This window comes from Acomys russatus, chromosome 18, assembly GCF_903995435.1.
Source record: "Acomys russatus chromosome 18, mAcoRus1.1, whole genome shotgun sequence".
Classification (NCBI taxonomy): Eukaryota; Metazoa; Chordata; class Mammalia; order Rodentia; family Muridae; genus Acomys; species Acomys russatus.
Genome location: NC_067154.1, coordinates 18340816 through 18361181, shown reverse-complemented (window position 1 = coordinate 18361181; position 20366 = coordinate 18340816). Strand labels below are relative to the sequence as shown.

The 20366-nt window shown below is 44.7% G+C and overlaps 1 protein-coding gene across 1 annotated transcript in view; it reads left to right on the top strand.

Annotated features, from left to right (window-relative positions):
• Positions 1-14800, top strand: part of Gtf2f2 (general transcription factor IIF subunit 2) — a 115430-nt gene extending 100630 nt beyond the window's left edge. The window contains exons 7-8 of the mRNA XM_051160846.1: positions 2782-2925; positions 14170-14800. Of these exons, the coding sequence (XP_051016803.1) occupies positions 2782-2925; positions 14170-14289 (264 nt within the window). The 3' untranslated portion in view covers positions 14290-14800. The remainder of the gene's footprint in view (positions 1-2781; positions 2926-14169) is intronic.
• Positions 14801-20366: the final 5566 nt, after the last annotated feature.

Below are 20366 nucleotides of genomic sequence, written 5' to 3'. Positions count from 1 at the left end.
GGAATTACAAGAACTTATGATTATGCCTAGCTTTTTACCCGGATTCTAGGAATGGGACTCACGCATTTACTAACTGAACTATCTTCCCTATTTTCAGTGCAAAAATAACTTTCTATAAATGATTAGTTGCCAGGATGGGACTAATGAGAGAGGATGACTTTTTTTTTTTTTAAAGATTTATTTATTTATTATGTATACAATGTTCTGCCTGTACATGTGCTTGTACTCCAGAAGAGGGCACCAGATCTCATTACAGATGGTTGGGAGCCACCATGTGGTTGCTGGGAATTGAACTCAGGACCTCTGGATGAGCAGCCAGTGCTCTTAACCTCTGAGATATCTCTCCAGCCCTGGAGAGTTCTACTAAATACAACTACTTTTAGTAGGTACTCCGCTCCTATAGTACCAGTGGGAGAGAACTACTTTTCAAATTGTATTGACATTCATTAACGGTATAAAGTGCTGGGTTTCATTATATTTCATACATGTCTATAATACACATTAATCATTTCAAGCCCCTGTTATCATAGCCTGTTCTCCCTCTGTAGTGAGATTTGTAGAAATTTGGTTTCTTAAGAAACACAGAAATAGAGCCAGGCATGGTGGCGCACGCCTTTAATCCCAGCACTTCGGAGGCAGAAGCAGGCAGATCTCTGTGAGTTCGAGGCCAGCCTGGTCTACAAAGCAAGTCCAGGATGGCCAAGGCTACACTAAGAAACCCTGTTTCAAAAAACAAAAAAGAAAGAAAGAAAGAAAGAAATATTGTATGTTTTTGTTTTAATCCCAGACATGGAGATATGGGGCTGCTTCACAGCAGCTAACTGTGATTTGCCTCGTGCTCTAGCAGAGGTGTGATTTTTTTTGCCAGCTGCAGTTAGTTTCTGCGATTGTGTGACGTTTTGAATTCTGGGGACTTTTAAAGGGGTATTTAAATGCTGGGACTCTGAGAGATGGATTGTTGGTTGGTTGTTAGCTGCTGTTGGTCATGGTTTGTTAACTAGTCATGTGCAGAGAAGTTAGACATCCTGACAGCGAAGATCAGACTTGCACCAAGGAACTCGATGCCTAGTCAGCAGGAAGTAGTCTGATATAGCACAGCTCCCTTTCCAGCCCTGACTTTATTCAGGGATCTCTTCCTTTCCTCTCTATTCTTTTTTCTCTCATGTCTAGTGTTGAGAGATTAGAATGGTGGAAGCAAAAAGAACCCACAAAGTAGCAAATGCCAGCTACACCCCTCTCTCTGCTCCCCCTCCTCTCTCTTCAGGCTCTCCTACTTTCTTTCTTTTTATTTATTTATTTATTTATTTATATTTTTTTTTTTATTTTTTTTCTTGTTACATCTCAATGGTTATCCCATCCCTTGTATCCTCCCATTCTTCCCTCCCTCCCATCCTACTTTCATGTATTAGCTCCAGTCTTCTTTTTTCTTTTTTTGTAGTTATTATTACATGTTGTCTTACTTAGGATTTATATTGCTGTGATGAAACACCATGACCAAAGCAACTTTGAGAGGAAAGGGTTTATTTCTGTATCACTGCTCAGGACAGTCAAGGCAGGAACCTGGAGGCAGGAGGTAATGCAGAGGCCGCTTACTCGCTTGCTCAGCCTCCTTTTAGAACTCAGCCACCAGCTCTGGGTTGGCCTCCCCGATCAGTGTCTAATTAAGAAAATACCTTATAGCCAGATCTTACGGAGACATTTTCTCAATCTGAGTTCTCTTTCAGATAACTTTAGCTTATGTCAAGTTGACATAAACCTAGCGTGTGTGTGTGTGTGTGTGTGTGTGTGTGTGTGTGTGTGTGTGTGTGTGTGTGTACACACATACATTCAACCTGTTGGGTTCATTTAGTGCTGCTCATATGCATGCATTTTGCTCATGTACACACTGACCACTTGGTACTGGATAAGCAGTTAGGAGATCATCCTTGGGGAAGGCTTGATTGTCCTTCTCTCAGCAGTCATCAGTTGCCTGTGGCTCTTCACTTAGGGGTGGAACTTTCTGAGATTTCCTCCATTCAAATTGGATGTCAACTGGTGTCACTATTCAGGTCTTGTTTAGGTGACCATAGAGTTGCAACTTCATGGGTGCGGCTTCTCTGTCACACACAGAAGATTCTTTCCCACATCAGATGTCTTGATCCTTTCTCTGGCTTGTAACTATCTTTCTGCTCCTTCTTCTACCATGTTCCCTGGCGTGTATCATAAGTGTATCTGTGGGTGGTGGGCACTCCAAAGTCAGTTTTCTCTGCTTTTCACCATTTGTAGCTTCTGGGTATGGTCTCCATCTGCCTGAAAGAGAAGCTTCTTTGATGAGGGGTGAGAGCTGTTTCCAATGTTAGTGTGTGTGAAGAGGTATAACTCTGTGAGATGCACAAAACAAGGGCCCAGTGTCTTTGTTTTGTTTAGAGAAGAGGTATTTTACTTCTTATGTTAAAAATTAGAGTATAGTATACTTGTAAATTTCAAGGACACCTAATCTAAGATAAAAAATTTTTCAGAAAAATCGTTGACTGGTGTCAGCACTGAGTGTATGTACCTTTCTTGTTGTCAAACCTATGTCAGTTTGTAGCTGTAAAGCAGCAGCGCAAAGTGAGCAGGGAGACTGGCACGACCACTCCTTTCTTCTTCATCAGTGCTTCCCAAGTCTCTCAGTTGCTAGAGAACCTGCCCTGTGGCAAGTCTGTCCAGAGGCCTGATATCTTAGAACTTTAAATGTAGTTTTCACGTAAATGCCTGTTTCCAAATGTTGAGTTGATACCTTTCTTCCATTTTTGCCTGTAGATTGAATATGAAAGGAAGAAGAAAGAAGATGGAAAGCGAGCTCGGGCAGACAAGCAACATGTCCTAGACATGCTATTTTCAGCCTTTGAGAAGCATCAGTACTATAATCTTAAGGACTTGGTCGACATCACAAAGCAGCCTGTGGTACGTATGCGTTTATACTGACCCTTAAGTGTGCCTGCTTAGCATGGTATTGGGGAGAAGCCTGATTAAATTGCACTCCACTCTTCTAATGACAGGGTTTATGTCAACACTCAGAAAACAAGACTTAATTAAAGCTGCTTTGTCTTTCAAACATCCACTTCATTACTTTAGATTGAAAATACATGTAAGAGCCATGGAAATGGCTCACTTTTTAAAGGGGCTCATTGCGAATGCCTGATGGTCCCCAGAACCCACTGTGGAAGGAGAGAACTCACTCCTGAAAGTTGTCTTCTGGCTGCCACACACAGCAAGGCACTGGTGTGTGCGCACATGTGTACACACAATTATGCAATGTTAGGACCTGGAGAGATGGCTCAGTGGTTGAGAGACTGGCTGCTGTCCTAGAAGACTCAGGTATGATTCCTAGCACCCATCTATAACTTCAGACCAAGGAGCTCTGACGCCATCGCTGGCCTCTGCCGGCACTAAGCATGCACATGGTGCACAGATAGATATACATGCAGACAAAACACCCATCGCATAAAATTAATAATAAAACTTAACAGAAGTCATTTTATATGAAGAAAAGGAATCAGCTCCCTTGTCAGACTCCAGTCCCATAAAAAGGAAAAAAAAGAAAAAAGAAAAGGAATCAGTATTCTTAACATTAGTCTGAGATCTGTTAGGCATTTCCTACTCTTTAATCTTTGTTCAAGTGTTCCTGCTGTAGTGTCAGCAACTCAGCTAATGACTTCGTTGTTTTTGCCGTCACAGCCTGAAAAACACATTCACGCTAGATTAAAATATATTTTAAAAAATAATTTATTAGCAGGCCATATTTCTTCTGGTTTTAATGCAGTTTATCTTTGTTACTTTTATATGTAAATATGCCTGCATGCAAAGGCTATCCCAGACACTGATAGCAGATAAGGTATTCCTACAGAATAAAACATACACATTAGACACGGAAATAAGCCAAGTAGAAGGACATTCCAGTAATGCAGCGAAGGAAGTTCTTGTTCTTAATGTGCAGTGTTAGGGTTATTTGTTTTGCATCTAAGGAAAGGGATTATTAGAAGGTCTGTCTGGGGTAGACATGGTGACACATGTCTATAGTCTAGGTACTCAGAGGCTCCAATGGGAAGATGCCATGCTCAAGGCCAGTGTGGACTATATAATACATATGTACTCTGCCTCTAAAAACTCTGTTCTCTTCACCTTTTTATTTTTATTTTTGTGTTTTGTTTTGTTTTCATTTCACTCTTTGTGTATGGGTGTTTTGCCTGCCATTGGATGCTGGGGATTGAACCCAGATCCTCTGAAATAGCATCCAGTATGCTTAACCACTGAGCCAGCTCTCCAGCCCATTCTTGTGGTAGTCCACTGTCGTGGAAGGGAAGTCGGCTGAACAGCCGAGTCATTGAGAGGCTGCACCACCTCAGCAGCCAGTTCCTTTTTTACAGAGGCAGTCTTGCCGTGTACCTTACTTACCTTCTTCTCCAGCTAGCCTCAGCTCCTGTTCTCCTCTGTCAGCCTCCTAAAGGAGGCTTGTGCCATCTCTGTCTCTTAACCTTCGAGTAATATTTAAGTCTCCAACCCAACACCAAAAAAAAAAAAAAAAAACCATACCAAGTCTAGCATACAGTAAATCCTCTGCAGTATTAGCAGTACTGATGCTATTTGCACACTGGCCTTTATAATGCCATTGTTTTCACATATATCTCCTGCCTTCCCCTCCCCCCCTTTCCCTTCCCGCTCCATCTCTGACATCCCATCTTTTGGTGGTTTGAAGAGGAATGTTCGCCATAGATGTGTGTGTGTGTGTGTGTGTGTGTGTGTGTACACGTACACACACACTGGCCCATAGGGAGTGACACTATTAAGTGAGGCCTTGTTAGAGGAAGTGTGTCACTATGGGTAGGCTTTGAGGTCTCCTATGCGCAAGCTAAGCTAGGCCCAGTGTGGTTCATAGTCTCCTTCTGCTGCCTGTGGATCAGGGTGCAGAGCTCGAGCTCTCCAGCTCCTTCTCCTTTCTGCCTGCATGATGCCAGGCTTCTTGCCATGATGATAATGGACTAGAGCTAGGAAACTGTAAGCCAGCCTCAGTTAAATGTCTTCCTACTTCTACTATTTTTATCTTCCTAAAAACGTTCATTTCTAAAAGCAAACTTACTCATCACAGAAACTACCCTAGGGTATCTTTCTGTCATACACTAATATTTAGCTTTTGTAGGATGCCAGAACAGTAGAGGTTTCTCAAAGCTAAGCCAGTTTGGAAAGGCTAAGCTTTGGTACCTGATACAAAGTCAAGAATATGGTATCTATATGACGGAATGTTTGTATATGCTTCAGCTTTTAACTCTCTCTGTGTGTCTTTCTCTATCTGTTTCTATCTCTCTCTTTCTCTCTTGAGGCAGCAGCATTTAGCTTTTCTACTTTCTTTAAAACATAAAACACTGGGGGCTAGAGAGATAGCTTGGTGGTGAGAGTGCTAGCTGCTCTTCCATAGGACTAGTATTTGAGCCCCAGCACCATATGACAACACATAGCCATCTAGCACCTAGTGCCCTTGTCTGGCTTTCATGTGCACCGGGGGTGCATGTAGTACACAGACACACAGACATACAGGCACAACATTCATACACATGAAATAAAATCAAAATAATTTAAAAGTAATCAAAACAAAATATGAAACATCAGGGGAAACCTGGTGTTTCTCCCCAGCACTTGGTGATCTTTAATGTCTACTGTGTTTTGTCTAGTCTTCCTCCATATCTATAAAATAGAAGCACACATTACATTTTCTTTAGCAATACAAACCAATAGCTGAGTGTGGTGACATACGCCTTTAATCCCAGCACTCTGGAGGCAAAGGCATATGGATCTCTGTGAGTTTAAGGCTGGCCTGCTGTTCTACTAAGCTAGTCCAGGACAACTAGGACTACAAGAGAAATTCTGTCTCCAAAGCAAAAAACAAGCCATTGAAAAATTTATAGATGCTTGGCAGTAGTGGCGCACACCTCTAATCCCAGCACTCGGGAGGCAGAGGCAGGCGGATCTCCGTGAGTTTGAGGCCAGCCTGGACTACAAAGCCAGTTCCAGGACAGCCAGAGCTGTTAGACAGAGAAACCCTACCTCGAAAAATGAAATTGCCAAGGGAACTCTGAGACCTGACGTATACTGCTTCTAGCATCTCCCTTTTACCAATATACATTTGTATTAGTGTCATAGAAACCCAGCTGTGGTTATAATCGAGCCCTGTCATTTCCTTGAGCTTTATCCTCCCAGGTGTATTATTATTTTGTATGTGTGGTGCACATGTAGAAGTCAGAGGATAGCTTGGGAGAATTAGTTCTGGCCACTGTGTAGGTTCCATGGGTCAAACTCAAGTCATCAGGCTTGGCTACAGAACCTCTCCTACTGCACCACCTCACTGGCCCCCAAGTGTGCCATCTTTTAATTCACAGTAGATAGTTGGATAATTGCCAGATATGCTTTTTATAGAGAGGTTTCAGACATAGGAAAACTAAGTGCAACCTAGTGCCCATACTTGCACAGTCGTGCCCAACAAAGAATGTTTCTTTGCAAGGTAGGTGTTCCATCAACAAAGCAGTTACGGAGCTGTATTTGCCTAGGTAGAATTAGCCAAGGACTCACAAGTTATTTCCAGGGAGGCCTGAGTAAAAATCTGAATAAATAATAAAGATCTTCATAAGTGGCTCAGCAGTTAGGAGCACTAGGTGTTCTTCCAGAGGACCCAGGCTCAGCTCCCAACACCTACCTGGCAGCTCACAACTTTAGATCCAGGGGATTCAGCGCCCTCACCTAGCTTCCAAGGGCGCCAGGCACACACCTGATGCGCATACACATATGCAGGCAAATACATACCTAAAATGACAATAAATAAATTTTGGGGCTGGAGAGATTGCCCCATGCTAAGAGCACACGTGTTCTTCCAGGGGACCTAAATCTGATTCCTAGTATCCATATGGTGGTTCACAATGTCTGTAACTCCAATTCTAGAGTATCTGATGAGCACACATATAGGCCAAGTACCCATACACATAAAGTAAAAGAATCTGTGCCCCCCCCCCTTTTTTTCTCCCTCTTCTCTTTGGCTTTTTCAAGACAGGGTTTCTCTGTGTAGGCTTGATTGCCCCGGACTCACTTTGTAGACCAGGCTGGCCTCGAACTTACAAAGGTCCACCTACCTCTGCTTCCTGAATACTGGGATTACAGGCGATTGCACCTGACCAAAAGAATCTTTTCTTTTTAAGCATTTGAATAAAAGTAATTTATGTGAAATCTGGAATCAAAGACTATATACTATTTCTCCAAGGATAAAATAGCTAAAGGTCTGAAAATAATGTTCACCTTTACCACCAAACCTAAAAATGTTTCAGCTATCCTATTAGGGGTCAGTGAATTGGTGGTGCTTTTCAATTATAAAAGACAAAAACAAATTAAAATTCACATTACCACCCCTCCCAAAAAAGAATGTATTGCCCCACATTGCTGTAAAGTTCTATACCATGGTTTTCAAGCTAGCTTGAAGTAGCTACTAGTATTGTCTCGTTAGAACCGTTCCTTCCCCTCACCTCTATCCTGGCCCTGTTTGGACAGTTGTTTTGAGGCTGGGTCATACTTGGCTGCCCAGACTGGCTTTGACCTGGAACTGCAGCTCAGCCACCCTTGACCTTGATGCATTCTTGTCTGCCCTTCCTGAGGTCAGGGCTTAAGAGTGTGCACCAGCAGGCCCAGCTTATTATTTCTGGTTTTCAGTTGATTTTTGGTTCTTTTTTTTTTTTTTTCCCCTTCACCTCATTTATGAATGAGGTCATATTTTAAGATAAATTTAGTAACATTCCCAAACAACTCAAGCTGATACAGAAGACACTACAGGATGATAGTACAGGGGACAGATGTTCAGGAGACAAAAGTGTGTGTTATTTGTGTGCAAAATGTAGACAGAATTTTTCTGTGAGTGGTAACCCAGAAACTTTGAATTTAATATTGATAAAGAACAAATGAGTAATGTGTGTGTGCCCATACCTGCAGAGGCCAGAAGAGAAGGTGTCTGATCCCTTGGGCCTGAAGTTCAGGTGGGTGTGAGCTGCCTACTGTAGGTGCTGGGGACTGAACTTGGGTGCTTTGCCAGTGCTCTGACTACTGAGCCCCCTCTCCACTCAGTTTTAAGGAGAGGTAATGTAAAACTGAGATTGCTAACTGCCCTCTGCTGTTGTTTGAGTTCCTCAGCAGGCTGGAGAGGCGTGTGTTCAGGCTTGCCATCCATATGAAAACGATTTTCTTCAACAAAGTGTCTTGTTTATGTTGGACTCTCTGTTCAAGAAGCATTCCTAGCAAAAAGAAAAAGCAACTAGGACCTCTGCTTCTGGGACCTCCCAGCCTCACATTAGCTGCCTGAGCTGTCTGTTGCAGCATCAGTCAATCAATCAGCCCTATTCCCAGAATGCAACTCTCAGTAGTTGTAGTGTGAATAACATGCAGAGCCACGTTTCCTTTAACTGTTTGGCTAGAAAATTAATACTTTTCCATGTGTAGCCCAGGCCAGCCTTGAACTCAGTGAGTAGTCTAGCTGGCTTCCTGCGTGCTGAGACTATAGGTATTTGCCAGCACACGTAGTTTCATCTTAAGTCATTCTTCTTAGTTTAAGGTCTTTGTTTGCAGAATCAACTATATTGAACTGTCCAGCTCAGTAGACTTAAGTTTATTGAAAATCACAAAACTACCACAGGCAGCTTTAGAAAGCTTCACATACACCCCAGGGCAGTCACCCACCCCCAATCCTAGACTAGTGCAGATCTGCTTTCTGTCTCCACAGTACCCTGGGTAGGAAGTCATACTCAGTGATTTTGCAAAATAAGTGGTGTTTTCTCTTTTACTGAGACTTGGATATCTGTTTTCCAGTAGCTAATAATGTGTTGTTTTAGTCTCAATTTTAAACCATTATAGCCTAGTTTATAATAGCCAAAGTTCCACCTGTTCCATATATAAATAACTGGCCCAGTATTGAAGTGTGCCTTCAACCAGAGTTAAAGGAGCCTGGCCTGGGGCGCGCTTCTAATCCCAGCATTCGGGAGGCAGAGGCAGGCAGTGAGTTTGAGGCCAGCACAAACCAGTCAAGGCTACACACTGATACATTGTTTTATAGTTAACAGGAAAGTGAACTTCATCTGCCAGACAGATGAGGCTTTTTCAGCACAAAAAATATTAATGCAATAATTAGCTAGTTTTTCAAGGTTTGAATAAAATATAAGAGACAGGCGGGGTTTTTTACCCTTTGACAATTTTATTATCACCCATCTGTTGGCTGTTTTCAAAGGAAGAAATACAAGCGGTGGGAACCAAGAAAAGATGCAGGATGGGTAGGCAGCTGGTGAGGAGCAATGGGGAAGAATGCAGGCCCCTGCTCCACAGAAGCCCCCAGCTCCACCTTCCCTCTCCTGTTGACAGCTTAGTCTGTGTGAAGCAGTGGGAGCATCTGGTCCTTTCTTCACTGTTTACTCCTAATGTGTAGTTTGTTTCTTAATGAGTAATCTTGTGCCTTAGAGTCTCTAACTGCCTCATCAGTAAGTCCTTTGTTCTGCTGACAACTTTGAAAGGAGTCACTTACTCACACAGAAAACCCTGTTTATGACCCCTTCCTCCTGTGGGTACCCCATAATATGACACACATTCTGGAACATACAGACCTGCATATTGGTCACTTGGTCTAAACTTCTGGAGCCAGTTTTGTGACAGACCCAAGCAGGGTCTATGATTAACTTAGTGAAAGCATTAGGGGCTGGTAATCTGCTTCCTGTCAGAGCTGCTCTTAATTAAGTTCCCTTGATTTATTATTATGTAAATAAAGCTTATTACTGAAATGTCTGATGAAATGAAATGCAGATCAGTTTTCTTATGTTGACAGCTGGAGAAGAAAAGAAGTAGGTGGGGTGGGGTGTTAGTAAACAGAGAAGGAGGCTACGTCACAGGCTGCTTGCGCCTTGTCCTAGGCTTGGGGGGGGGGGGGGTCAGGAAGTCCACTGGCCAATTCTGACTTATTAGTCACCACAGTTTTATCAACTACAAACCCTGACCCGATCCCCTGGCCCCTGTGTTCAGGTGTTTGCTGCCGCCTTCACAGTAGCTATGCTGCTTCATCCCCCTTTGCTCAGCCTTCACTTGCCATCAGTTCCCTCCCACACACCCTTTTGATGAAGCCCTGAGGCTGAGCAAGTGTTTGAGTGATGTGCTGCATCATGGCCCACACTAATGAGAAACATCCCAGTCCCATGCGACACTAAGCTCTACCTGTTTCTGGCATCTTTCTGAAATACAGGCATTAAGGTAGGGAGAGTAAGGGGGAAAGTCAAGGCTCCATACCCATCCTCAGAGAACACCTATGCAGGCAGAGGCAGGAGCCCTTCCCAGAGCTCACACTGTGCTTGCCTGTGTATATGTGTGTCTCTGCCTGGTCCATTCTGCAGGAAGACTGGTTCTGTCCCACTTCAATGGCACGTGGTCAGTGTTGCAGTAAATAAATACTGGATGGGTAACAAAAGGAATTAGGTTAACAATTTTCAGTCCTCATAAGACTTTTAATATTTCTCCGCTCAATTTCACTTTGTCTCCAACATTATTATGCGATTGGGTATGCTTTACTGCATACAACTGCAACAAAATTCCAGAAGTATAAAGAAGTAGAGTTCATGATGCTCATGTCTGCAGACCTCTTAGCACCTCCCTGGCTCCCTGCTGCCTAATAAGCATCCCTATTCACCCAAGTAGTGCACTTGGTGTCGGTGATTACAGGGAGGCCTGCAGGAGCATGTGGCTTAAGGTGAGAGACATGTAAAGAAATAAGGCCTGAAGTCAGTGTGAGCACAGAAGGAACCAAAACTGGGTATTGCAGAAACTTTGGGTGGGGCAGTGCTGTTGTGGCATGGTGGAGAGGCAGTGTGGAATGAGATGACTGCTGAGAAAGATTGCAAAAGTGACATTGAAGCCTAAACGTAAAGGATAAAAGGTTCAGATATGAGGAGTGGGGTAAGCATTACCGAGCAGGCAGCACCCAGAAGCACAAAGAGAGAGAATGGCAGGGCCGTGCATATTACCTCCATGCCCAAGCGCAGGGCTGGGGGATGGCCAGATTGAAGCCCCTGAAGGTATTTGAGATGAGACTTGAAGGCCAGGAGGGACATCTTTGAAACAACTCATTGTTGTCTATTGTGCTGCCTAATTTTTATGTCAACTTGACATAGGTGAGAGTCCTCTGAAAGGAGAGGACCTCAATTGAGAATGTCTTCATAAAGTCTGGCTGTAGGTCATTTTCTTAATTAATGATTGATAGGGAGGGCCCAACCCATGATGGGTAGTACCATCCCTAGGCTGATAGTGCTAGGTCTATTTTTAAAAAAAACAGGCTGAGCAAACCTTGGAGAACAAGCCAGCAGCGTCCCTCCATGGTCTCTGCATCAGCTCCTGCCCTGTGGAGGTGTAAGCCGAATAAACCGCTTCCTCCCAGCTTGTCTTGTGGCTGTGCATTTCATCCCAGCAATAGTAACTCCAGCTAGAATCTCTATACGTGCCTTTCTGAGCATGTTTTTCCCTGTTGCTACTTCCTGTCTAAACACTTTGCCTACTCCTTGCCAAGTTGTTTCATTGGTTGGAGTAAAATGCCTTCAGTTATGGTTTGAAACATCCTAAAAATGAAGGAAGTTTGAAGACACCACCCTACAAAGTTGTGGCGGTTAAGTGTTGCGGCTATGATTCTGCTTTGTTACTTGCCCAGGTCATCTGTGACTGGCATCTATGACTCTCATCTGTGAACGGCACTGCCGGATGAAGGGGGGTGCGTGGGAAACAACCAGCTGTAGAGTGAAGACTGTCTTGGGTTGTGAGCCTAGCCCCTCACAGCTGAACCATCTCTCCGTCCCGTTTCATGTTTAACACTTTCTTGTCTTCCCTTTTTCTTTTGGCCTGAATTATAGTTGTGAAGTCAAGAGAGCTGCTTTTCCCTGGGCTGCTGCAATGCTCCTGGTGATTGTTGTTTGCATGTGGACCCACTGCAGTGCATCCACAACTGTGTGGTTGTTTGTGCAACAGGATTTTAACAGCCTCACAATAAGCCATTCTTTGGAATTTTACAAAGATGTCATTCTTGGCACCTAAACTAAGAATCATTTGTGCCTAACCCATCATTTTCCATTTATGAATCCAGTTTAATTAGAAAGTAGTTTATGAACAGTGTCCCATTTTTCAAGTGTAATTTGAAAAAGCAGATGGTAGACGTGCATATTACCTGAATGCCCAAGCCTTTATGCTTACTCATTCACACTCGTTCCTTCAGCAGAGCCAACTATAGAAGGTGTGGGAGGAAGGCAAGCCGCCTGGGGAACCTAGGCCTCCCTTGGTTCATTGCTGCCATCTGCTGGGGCCTGTTTGCTGGAAGGCTGTCCAGGAGACAGAGACACTAAGCCTTCCAAGGACCTCACAGAGCTGTTAAATTTCTAGATATTGGCTGGGCGGTGGCGGTGCATGCCTTTAATCCCAGCACTTAGGATATAGAGGCAAGTGGATCTCTCTGAGTTCAAGGCCAACCTGATCTACAAAGGGAGTCCATTATTCCAAATCAGCAAAGGTAGGAAGTAGACTATTTGGTAACATGCAGTGCCCTGCTCTGGTGAGGTTCAGAGAACAAAGGATATCAAGGGCGCAAAGGTCCTGGAGTGTCAGAGCTACAACAGCCTCAGAGCAGATATGGTGGAACATCAGAGTAGTTGGTGGAAGCAGCTAGAGACTTGGACACAGGAACAAAGATCACAGATTTGAGATCAGCCTGAACAGCATAATGAGACCATGTCTCAAAAGCAAGGAGAAGTCTGAGTCTGGTGGCACTCTGGAGGCAGAGCCAGGGAGAGCTCGACTAGCTTAGGGCCAGCCTGGCCTACATAGAGAGTTGCAGGCCAACCCAGACTATATAGTGTGACCCTGTTTGAAAAGGGCCATTGTGGCAAACACCTTTAATCCCAGTGCTCTGAAAGCAGAGCCAGGTTGATTTCTGAGTTCAAAACTAGCTGGTCTACATAAGAGAATTCCTGGCCAGCCAGGGCTGCATGGTAAAACTCTGTCTGCATGTGCACGCATACACGCACGTGCACACACAGTATGGTTTGGGTAGTAGTGCATGCAGTGCGTATATTACCTGCTCACTATCCGTGCCTCTCTTCTCAGTGAACTAGAGCCTCCTGCAGTGAGCCATGTGAACACTGGTTCTTTGAAGCATATGTTCAGAAGTTAGCTTGGTTGAACACATAGCTTGTGACTAATTGGCTTTCCTTTCTCCTCTGGGGGCTACTGTCATTTGTATTTGTATCAGTTTATAGTGGGTGCTTCAGTGGCTTTGGCAAACAATGGCCACAATTTCTATGACTCCAGTAGTCGTTTTCTAAGCAGATTCTCAGGGACATAAGCTAGTGTAAGCTGAGTACAAGAAGCCTGCGCCTCCTAGTTCCAGTGCATCTCATTAGTAGTTCTTAGTCCTCTGCTCTGGCAGGCCCAGGGAACACAAAGGAAAAATGCCTTTCCCTATTCCACAGGAAAGGGGTCTTCTGAAACCTGTCTTAGAGGTGGAATTTCTAGATACTTGTCACATGGTTGCCTTGTGACTGTTACTTCCTATCCGACAGTGCATGTTGTTTGTGTGTATGCTTCTGGAACTGCTGGTTGTAGTCTCTGGACTGAGTCTGTTACGACTAAAGTCAAGAGCAGATTGCTCTCCATGTAATTCAGTGAACATGGAGCCACCCTTACTTAAAGTGTTTTTTCCTCTAAGCATTGTCTTTATTCAGGACTTTAAGACCTTTGCACGGGGGTTGGAGAGATGGCTCAGAGGTTAAGGGCACTGACTGTGCTCCAGAGGTCTTGAGTTCAATTCCCAGCAACCACATGGTGGCTTACAACCATCTATAATGTGATCTGATGCATACTGTATACATAATAAATAAGTCTTTAAAAAAAAAAAAAGACCTTTGCACACAGTTGTGTGTTTAGTGAGGTGTGCACTGTAGAATAAAAAAAAAAAAAAAAAATAGTTTGCTGAGCCCCTTCATGGAAAGCCCCACTTGGGTTTTAAGAATAATAGTTTTTGTTATTTCTGAGTATTTGGTGTGTTTCATTTTAAGTGTTATTTCCTGCCTTGATAATCTAATCTGTGGAGCTTTTTTTGGTCTTGGCTTTTAGGGATACCTGAAAGAAATCTTGAAAGAAATCGGCATTCAGAATGTAAAAGGGATTCACAAGAACACTTGGGAGCTGAAGCCAGAGTACAGGCATTACCAAGCAGATGAGAAGAGCGACTGAGAGAGCCATATGCTCCAACAGTTACAGGTGGCCTAGGCCAGCCCAGCGGCTCGCACCACATGCTGACAGCTGACAGGGCAGACAACTGACAGGCTCTGCGTTCCTGTCAGTAAACTGTTAAAGCTGGGGTTCCATAAAGTTCCTTAAGTGTTTTTTGAAGAGAGAGATGTTATTTATAGACTAAACTTGTGTTAACCCAGAGCATTCAGCCGGGCATGCTGGCACATACGTGTGTCCTACAGTCAGGAGGCTGGAGCATGAAGGCATGCGTGAGTTTGAGGCCAGCCTGGAATACACAGCAAGACCCTCCTCCATAAAAGAAAAAAGGTTCATGGTATGGGTAGGGGCCCGGGAATTAAAACTGCTTTTGTCTTAACTTTTTTAGTGTAAATGAGATATTTCCTAAATGAAAAGTGTATTAGCCAGGCATGGTGGCACACGCCTGTAATCCCAACACTTGGAGAGGCAGAGACAGGCAGATCGATGTGAATTCAAGGCCAGCCTGGTCTACAAAACATGTCCAGGTCACCCAAGATTACACAGAGGAACCTTGTCTCAAAAAAAAAAAAAAATCTATCTCTGAGGAACTAAGATCCAAAGAGAGGGGCATCAGCTACAGAAACTATAAAGGGACATGGGGGCAACATCCCATTTTCTGAAACTGAGGAGAGAAGTATTTCTATAGAGGTAATGTTTCACCTCCAAACACATTAATAAAGGAACCTGTTTGCTTTGTTCTACATGGCAACTTTTATCACTGGCTTATTTTACCTATGTGATATTAGTAAGAGAAACAGTCAAGACTATGGACAGTTAATGCTCATTTTGTTTACTTTCAAAATAAGAATCGGGCTGGAGAGCTGACTCAGAGGTTATGGGCACACACTGTTGTTGCAGAGGATGTGGGTTTGCTTCCCGGCACCTAAGCAGCTGGCTCTCAACTGTCCGTAGCTCCAGCTTGAAGTGATTCACGGCCTCCTCAGGTCTGCACGGGCACCTACCTACACATACGTGTCCATACAGTTACACAGACACAAATGAAAAGGGTTTTAAGTTTTTCTTATAATAATTGAAAACTGAATGCCTTTTTAATTTCAAGATAAATCTCTTTAGCCAGCTCTTTGGAGGCTTTGCCTGAGAGTTTACTTCCCATTCTGCGGACAAGGGCTGACCCTTCACTGTCAGATTCCATCGCCATTAACTTAGGGCCCTTGGGGTAGTGCAGCTGAGGTAGAAAAGCATAGTGCTGTTTCCTGGAGCATTGACATGCCCTCGTCTCACCCTCTTTAGTGACTGGATGGAAGCAGTGCATAAGCACCATGTGTTTCTTCAAGACAAAAATGCCATACGGCAGTCCAGAGTCATACCTGCGGAGCAAATGATGCTTCGAGTAAGCACAAGGGAAGATGCTTAGAGCATGCGCACATTTCATCCTCTGCCTCTGGGTGTCTGCAGCCAAGAGTTCAAATGCCGAAAATGTTGTACAGTTAAAGCAAGGAAATAATTTTTCATTAAGAGAAGGATCTTACCACATTATTTGCTTTTAGTGGCATGTCACCAGAATTCTGAAATACAGGTCTGCCTAAGGAAGGTCATCTTGGTCCCCAGTCACCCTTGGCTGTCTAACCTCATTCTCATGCAGGAGCCCGATGTGGTCCACCCCTGGTCTCTGCTTTTTAAAATATTTTCTTACCTGACAATTTCATGGGTTTATTCACTGGTTACATCCACTCCAGCTTTTGCTCCTCTCCACTTCTACATGAGTGGAAGCCTCGTGTCCAGAAGCCTATGGTGGTAGCAATGGTAATTGTAGAGCTGAGCATGTAGTGCCTGCCTTGTGCTTGATAACCTACACAGAACTTGCTGGGTCTGTTCTGTGGCACTTTCCTGAAACACAGGGACACCTCCTCTGCTCAGAGTCTGCGCTGCAGTGTCGGTGGTTATCATTTATCACCATCCATCAGTAGAGCACCAAGCCGGGAGCCACACTGGGCTGTTCCTTGACATTAAGTCTTACCTCTGGTTACCGTTTGGTTTCTGTGTATCAGCCACAGCCTGTTAGCTACTCTGCCTTTCATCTAGTCAGTGAAAATATCGGAAGCCTCATTTGACTTCCCATGAGTACTCTGGAGCAGCTGGACCTCCCAAAGACAGCATAGCCTGTATAGGGAACAGAGTCAGGATCACAGCAGACAGGAACAGGATGTGGAGAGCCCTTCCTTCTAGCACTCCTAAGGAGCCTCTGTTAACTGGGTAGGAAGAGGAAAGGCGGATTCAAGAGGACACGTACAGTGCAACAGCAGCAGGCTACCATACAGGATCTTTAAGATGGTCTGCTGCCCACATAGACATCCTCTAGGCCACCGTGCCCAGAACACAGCTGTGGCATTAGCACACACTCACTCAACTCAGTGTTGAGAGGCATCTATCAGATGCCGACCTCCAAAGAGACCGCACTGTGGCACAAACTTCAAAAGTAAAGGCTGCTCTTTCCACGGTGATGCTGAAGAAGAGGCTGTGTTGGTGAAGTGTGCTTTACCAAAACGTTCTTCGTACAAAAGATTTGCATCAAAACTATAAAAGATCTCTTAGAACCAATAACAAAACAAACTACCTGGCTTAAGATGGGTTGGATCCGCACATGAAAAGCTGTCCATCAGTGATCACTAGAGAAACAAAATCAAGACCAAAAAAACATGCTACGTGCCTATTGGGATAGGTTAAAACCTTTTTGTGGAAACTTGACTATGTCGGATGCTAGTGAGCAAGGAGGCCAACCAGAGCTCACAGACACTGTCCGTGGTCCTGCAGAATGACACAGCTCTTGAGCAAAATTTAGAAGATTGTTACAGAGTTAAATAGGCAACCCAGCAATCCTGCTACTAGGAGATGAAGATTCACACACTAAAAACCTGTACTTTTGCTAGGCATGATTATGCACACCCAAGTAACAGACTGAGAACACTGAGCCACTGAACTAGGATTGGAGGGCTGAGAACACTGAGCCACTAGCGTGTAGAATAAAGGGAAGGGCTGGTTTCTAAGCAGTAGACAGTAAAACAGTGTCTTGCCATGCGTGGTGACATATGCCCTTAATCACGGCACCCAGGAGGCACACGACAATGGATCTCTGGGTTGGGGGCCAACCTGGTCTATGTAGCAAATTTCAGGCTAGCCAGAATTTGTCTGACACTCAGGAGGCAGAGGCAGGTGGATCACTGTGAGTTCGAGGCCAGCCTGGTCTACAAGGTGAGTCCAGGACAGCCAGGGATACACAGAGAAACCCTGTCTCAAAAAACAAAAACAAAAACAAATTCCAGCAAAGTCTTAATCATGAAGCTGGAAGGCTACAGTTTGAACTCTAGTCAAAGCTGTAACTATTGCTGGCCCGTGGAACCCAACAGTGTGGGGCTGGTTCATCCCCATGGCGTGCCTTTGGTTTTGCCAGCAAAAACTCCATTATAGGACAGCGTGATGGCTGTTCCCGAACCGAAAGGCCCCAGAGTGGCTACAAGAGGGCTTTCCTGGTCCAGGGTAGCTGTGGAAGGAGGGAAGTCATTCCTCACTAGGCTTTCTATCCTGTTTAAAGGAAAGCTTCCGTACTCTCAGACAGCGTTGGCAGGTGGAGCCTTAGCGGCGTCAAACAGCCAGCTCTGAGATCACATTCTGTTACCACCTACGCAGATCCGTCGGAAAGCTGAGCAAGCCTTGGCTTGCAAGCTTAATAAGTTGAAATGAAACACTCCCACGTGTGAGTTCAAGTTGCACATGCTTGTCTTGCAAATGGATGCCAGGGAGTCGGCTGGGCAAGGGACAGGCAAGGAAACCAGGATGTCTTTGTTTTCTGTGTGAGACAAAGTCTTTCTGTACTGCTCAGGTAGCTCTAAACTCCCAGGCTCATGCCTAACTCAGCCTCCCGAGTGGCCAGGACTACAAGGCACACGGCCGCCAAACTGCAGGTAGGGGCGCCCGGGATTGAATCCAGGCCTTCACACATGCGAAGCATGCACTCTACCACTGGTCAGCATTTCCTGCCCACAGGATCGCCCACAAAAGCTCTTCTCAGTTGCTTTTGGTTGAATTCTCCTGAGAGAAAGTGCATGTGTTGATCCAAGTTAGAGCAGCATGTACACCAGAAGAGAAGCCAAGACATTACAGCCGATGTTTCAAGTTGTTCTCCATCGGCACCACAGGGTAAGATGCCACTGCTGTCCGTCACAGAAGGTGGACAGGCTCTGGCTTGAGGGAAGTGGTCCGTGGAGGTTACATTTGTGCTCTGGGAGAGTGTCTTAGTCACTTCTATTGCTGGGAAGAGACTCCATGATCAAGGCAACTCTTACAGAAAAAAACATTTATTTGGGGGCTTGCTTACAGTTTGGGGGGCTTAGTCCATTAAGGCAACACTCATTGCGCTGGAGCAGTAACTGAGCCCCATTCTGATGCGATGGCTAACTGAGAGAGAACTGGGCCTAGTATAAGCTTTTGAAATCTCAATACTTTCTCCAACAAGGCTACACTTTCTAACCATTTTGCTCTTCTGGTGACTAAACATTCAAATATATGAGCCTATGGGGACCATTCTTACTCAGCCCACCACAGGGAGGTTGATGAAGCTAATTTCTAATGCCCTCCCGTGTTTAGAAGGCTTTGCCCTATGGTCTCGCCCAAAGACGGCACATGGCAGGTGCTCTGCACTAACAATGGTGTCACCTATCTGCACCCCACTGAGATCAGGAGGCAGAAACTGGACAGGCACATGAGTTGTAGAGAATGGCTGTCCCCTGTGTGACTTGGTAGCATCACTTGTGTCCTGCAAGTCCACCTGCTTCCACAATATTTTCTTGGTCCCATTCTGCTCCAGGCTCTTTCGGTGATTTTTTTAATGGTCAGAGGAGAGAGAGAAAAATAATTTAAGTTGGCTTAAAAGTATTAAAATTGGACATGGTGGCACACACACCATTTAATTCCAGCATTTGGAAGGCAGATCTCTGAGTTCAAGGCTAGCCTGGTCTACAAAGCAAGTTCCAGGACAGCCAGAAAAGCCCTGTCTCAAAAAACAAAACAACCACCACAACAACAAAACAAACAAAAACAAGACCCTTAAGCTACAGTTAAAACTGCAGTGACACAGTTGTTTAGAAGGTCCTGACCCCATTTCTGGCATGCGACCCTTATACTCTCATATTGCTGGTGTGCACTAAGAAAGCATTGTCAGCATGTCAGAAATGTGACAGCTCTTTGTGTCCCATTCCGCAAACACAGGAGTGGCCAAAGCATTCACACCACATGTCTTTTAGTAGTGGAACGCAGGCCTCCCGGCACCACGGCCCCTTTCACTCCATAGATTCACTAATCCACTTGGACAACAGAATCTTGGTGCTTTTAACCCCTGAGGCTCATCCCTCTTTATTCCCACAAAATTCCATAATTACAGCTGGTGACAGTCAAGACTCAAAAACAACTGGCTTTGCCATACATTGTCAACTAGACAACTAAAAGTGTCGTTTGGTGGAGGTCTTCCTGGTCGTGGGCAGCTTATAGGAAACATCAAGGATTTCCTGAAGAAACTCAGTGACACCCCACCTACTCCACATGCCTGCACCCCCTGCCCGGGAATCCCACACTGTCTGAACCTTGACACCTTAGCAGGCCTTCCTACTCTTACCTGGAACCTAAGATGAAAAGACTTGCCTGTAGTCCCAGCTGTAGAGAGGAACAGGCAGGCGGATCTCGGAGTTCATAGCCATCATCTTCTACAACTTGAGTTCCAGGACAGCAAGAGCTACACAGAAAAGCCCTGTCTTTAGAACCAGGAAAAAAAGAAAAGGATGGACAAATGTTTCGGGGCTTCACCACGGAGTTGTGTCCTATGAGCGTGTCACAAATTGAAAATAGCTCCGATTCAGCCTAGCAACACTGTTCACTATGGAGTACGTCGCTTGCTGTGTGCTGGCGTCACTGCCTGGATACCTCTAGTCCATATCAAACTGCACGCTGCTGGCCAGGAAACAGATCCAAATTCCAAACAGTTTCCACAGAGTGTAAACCACTTTCACACCCTCCTAACATCAAAACAT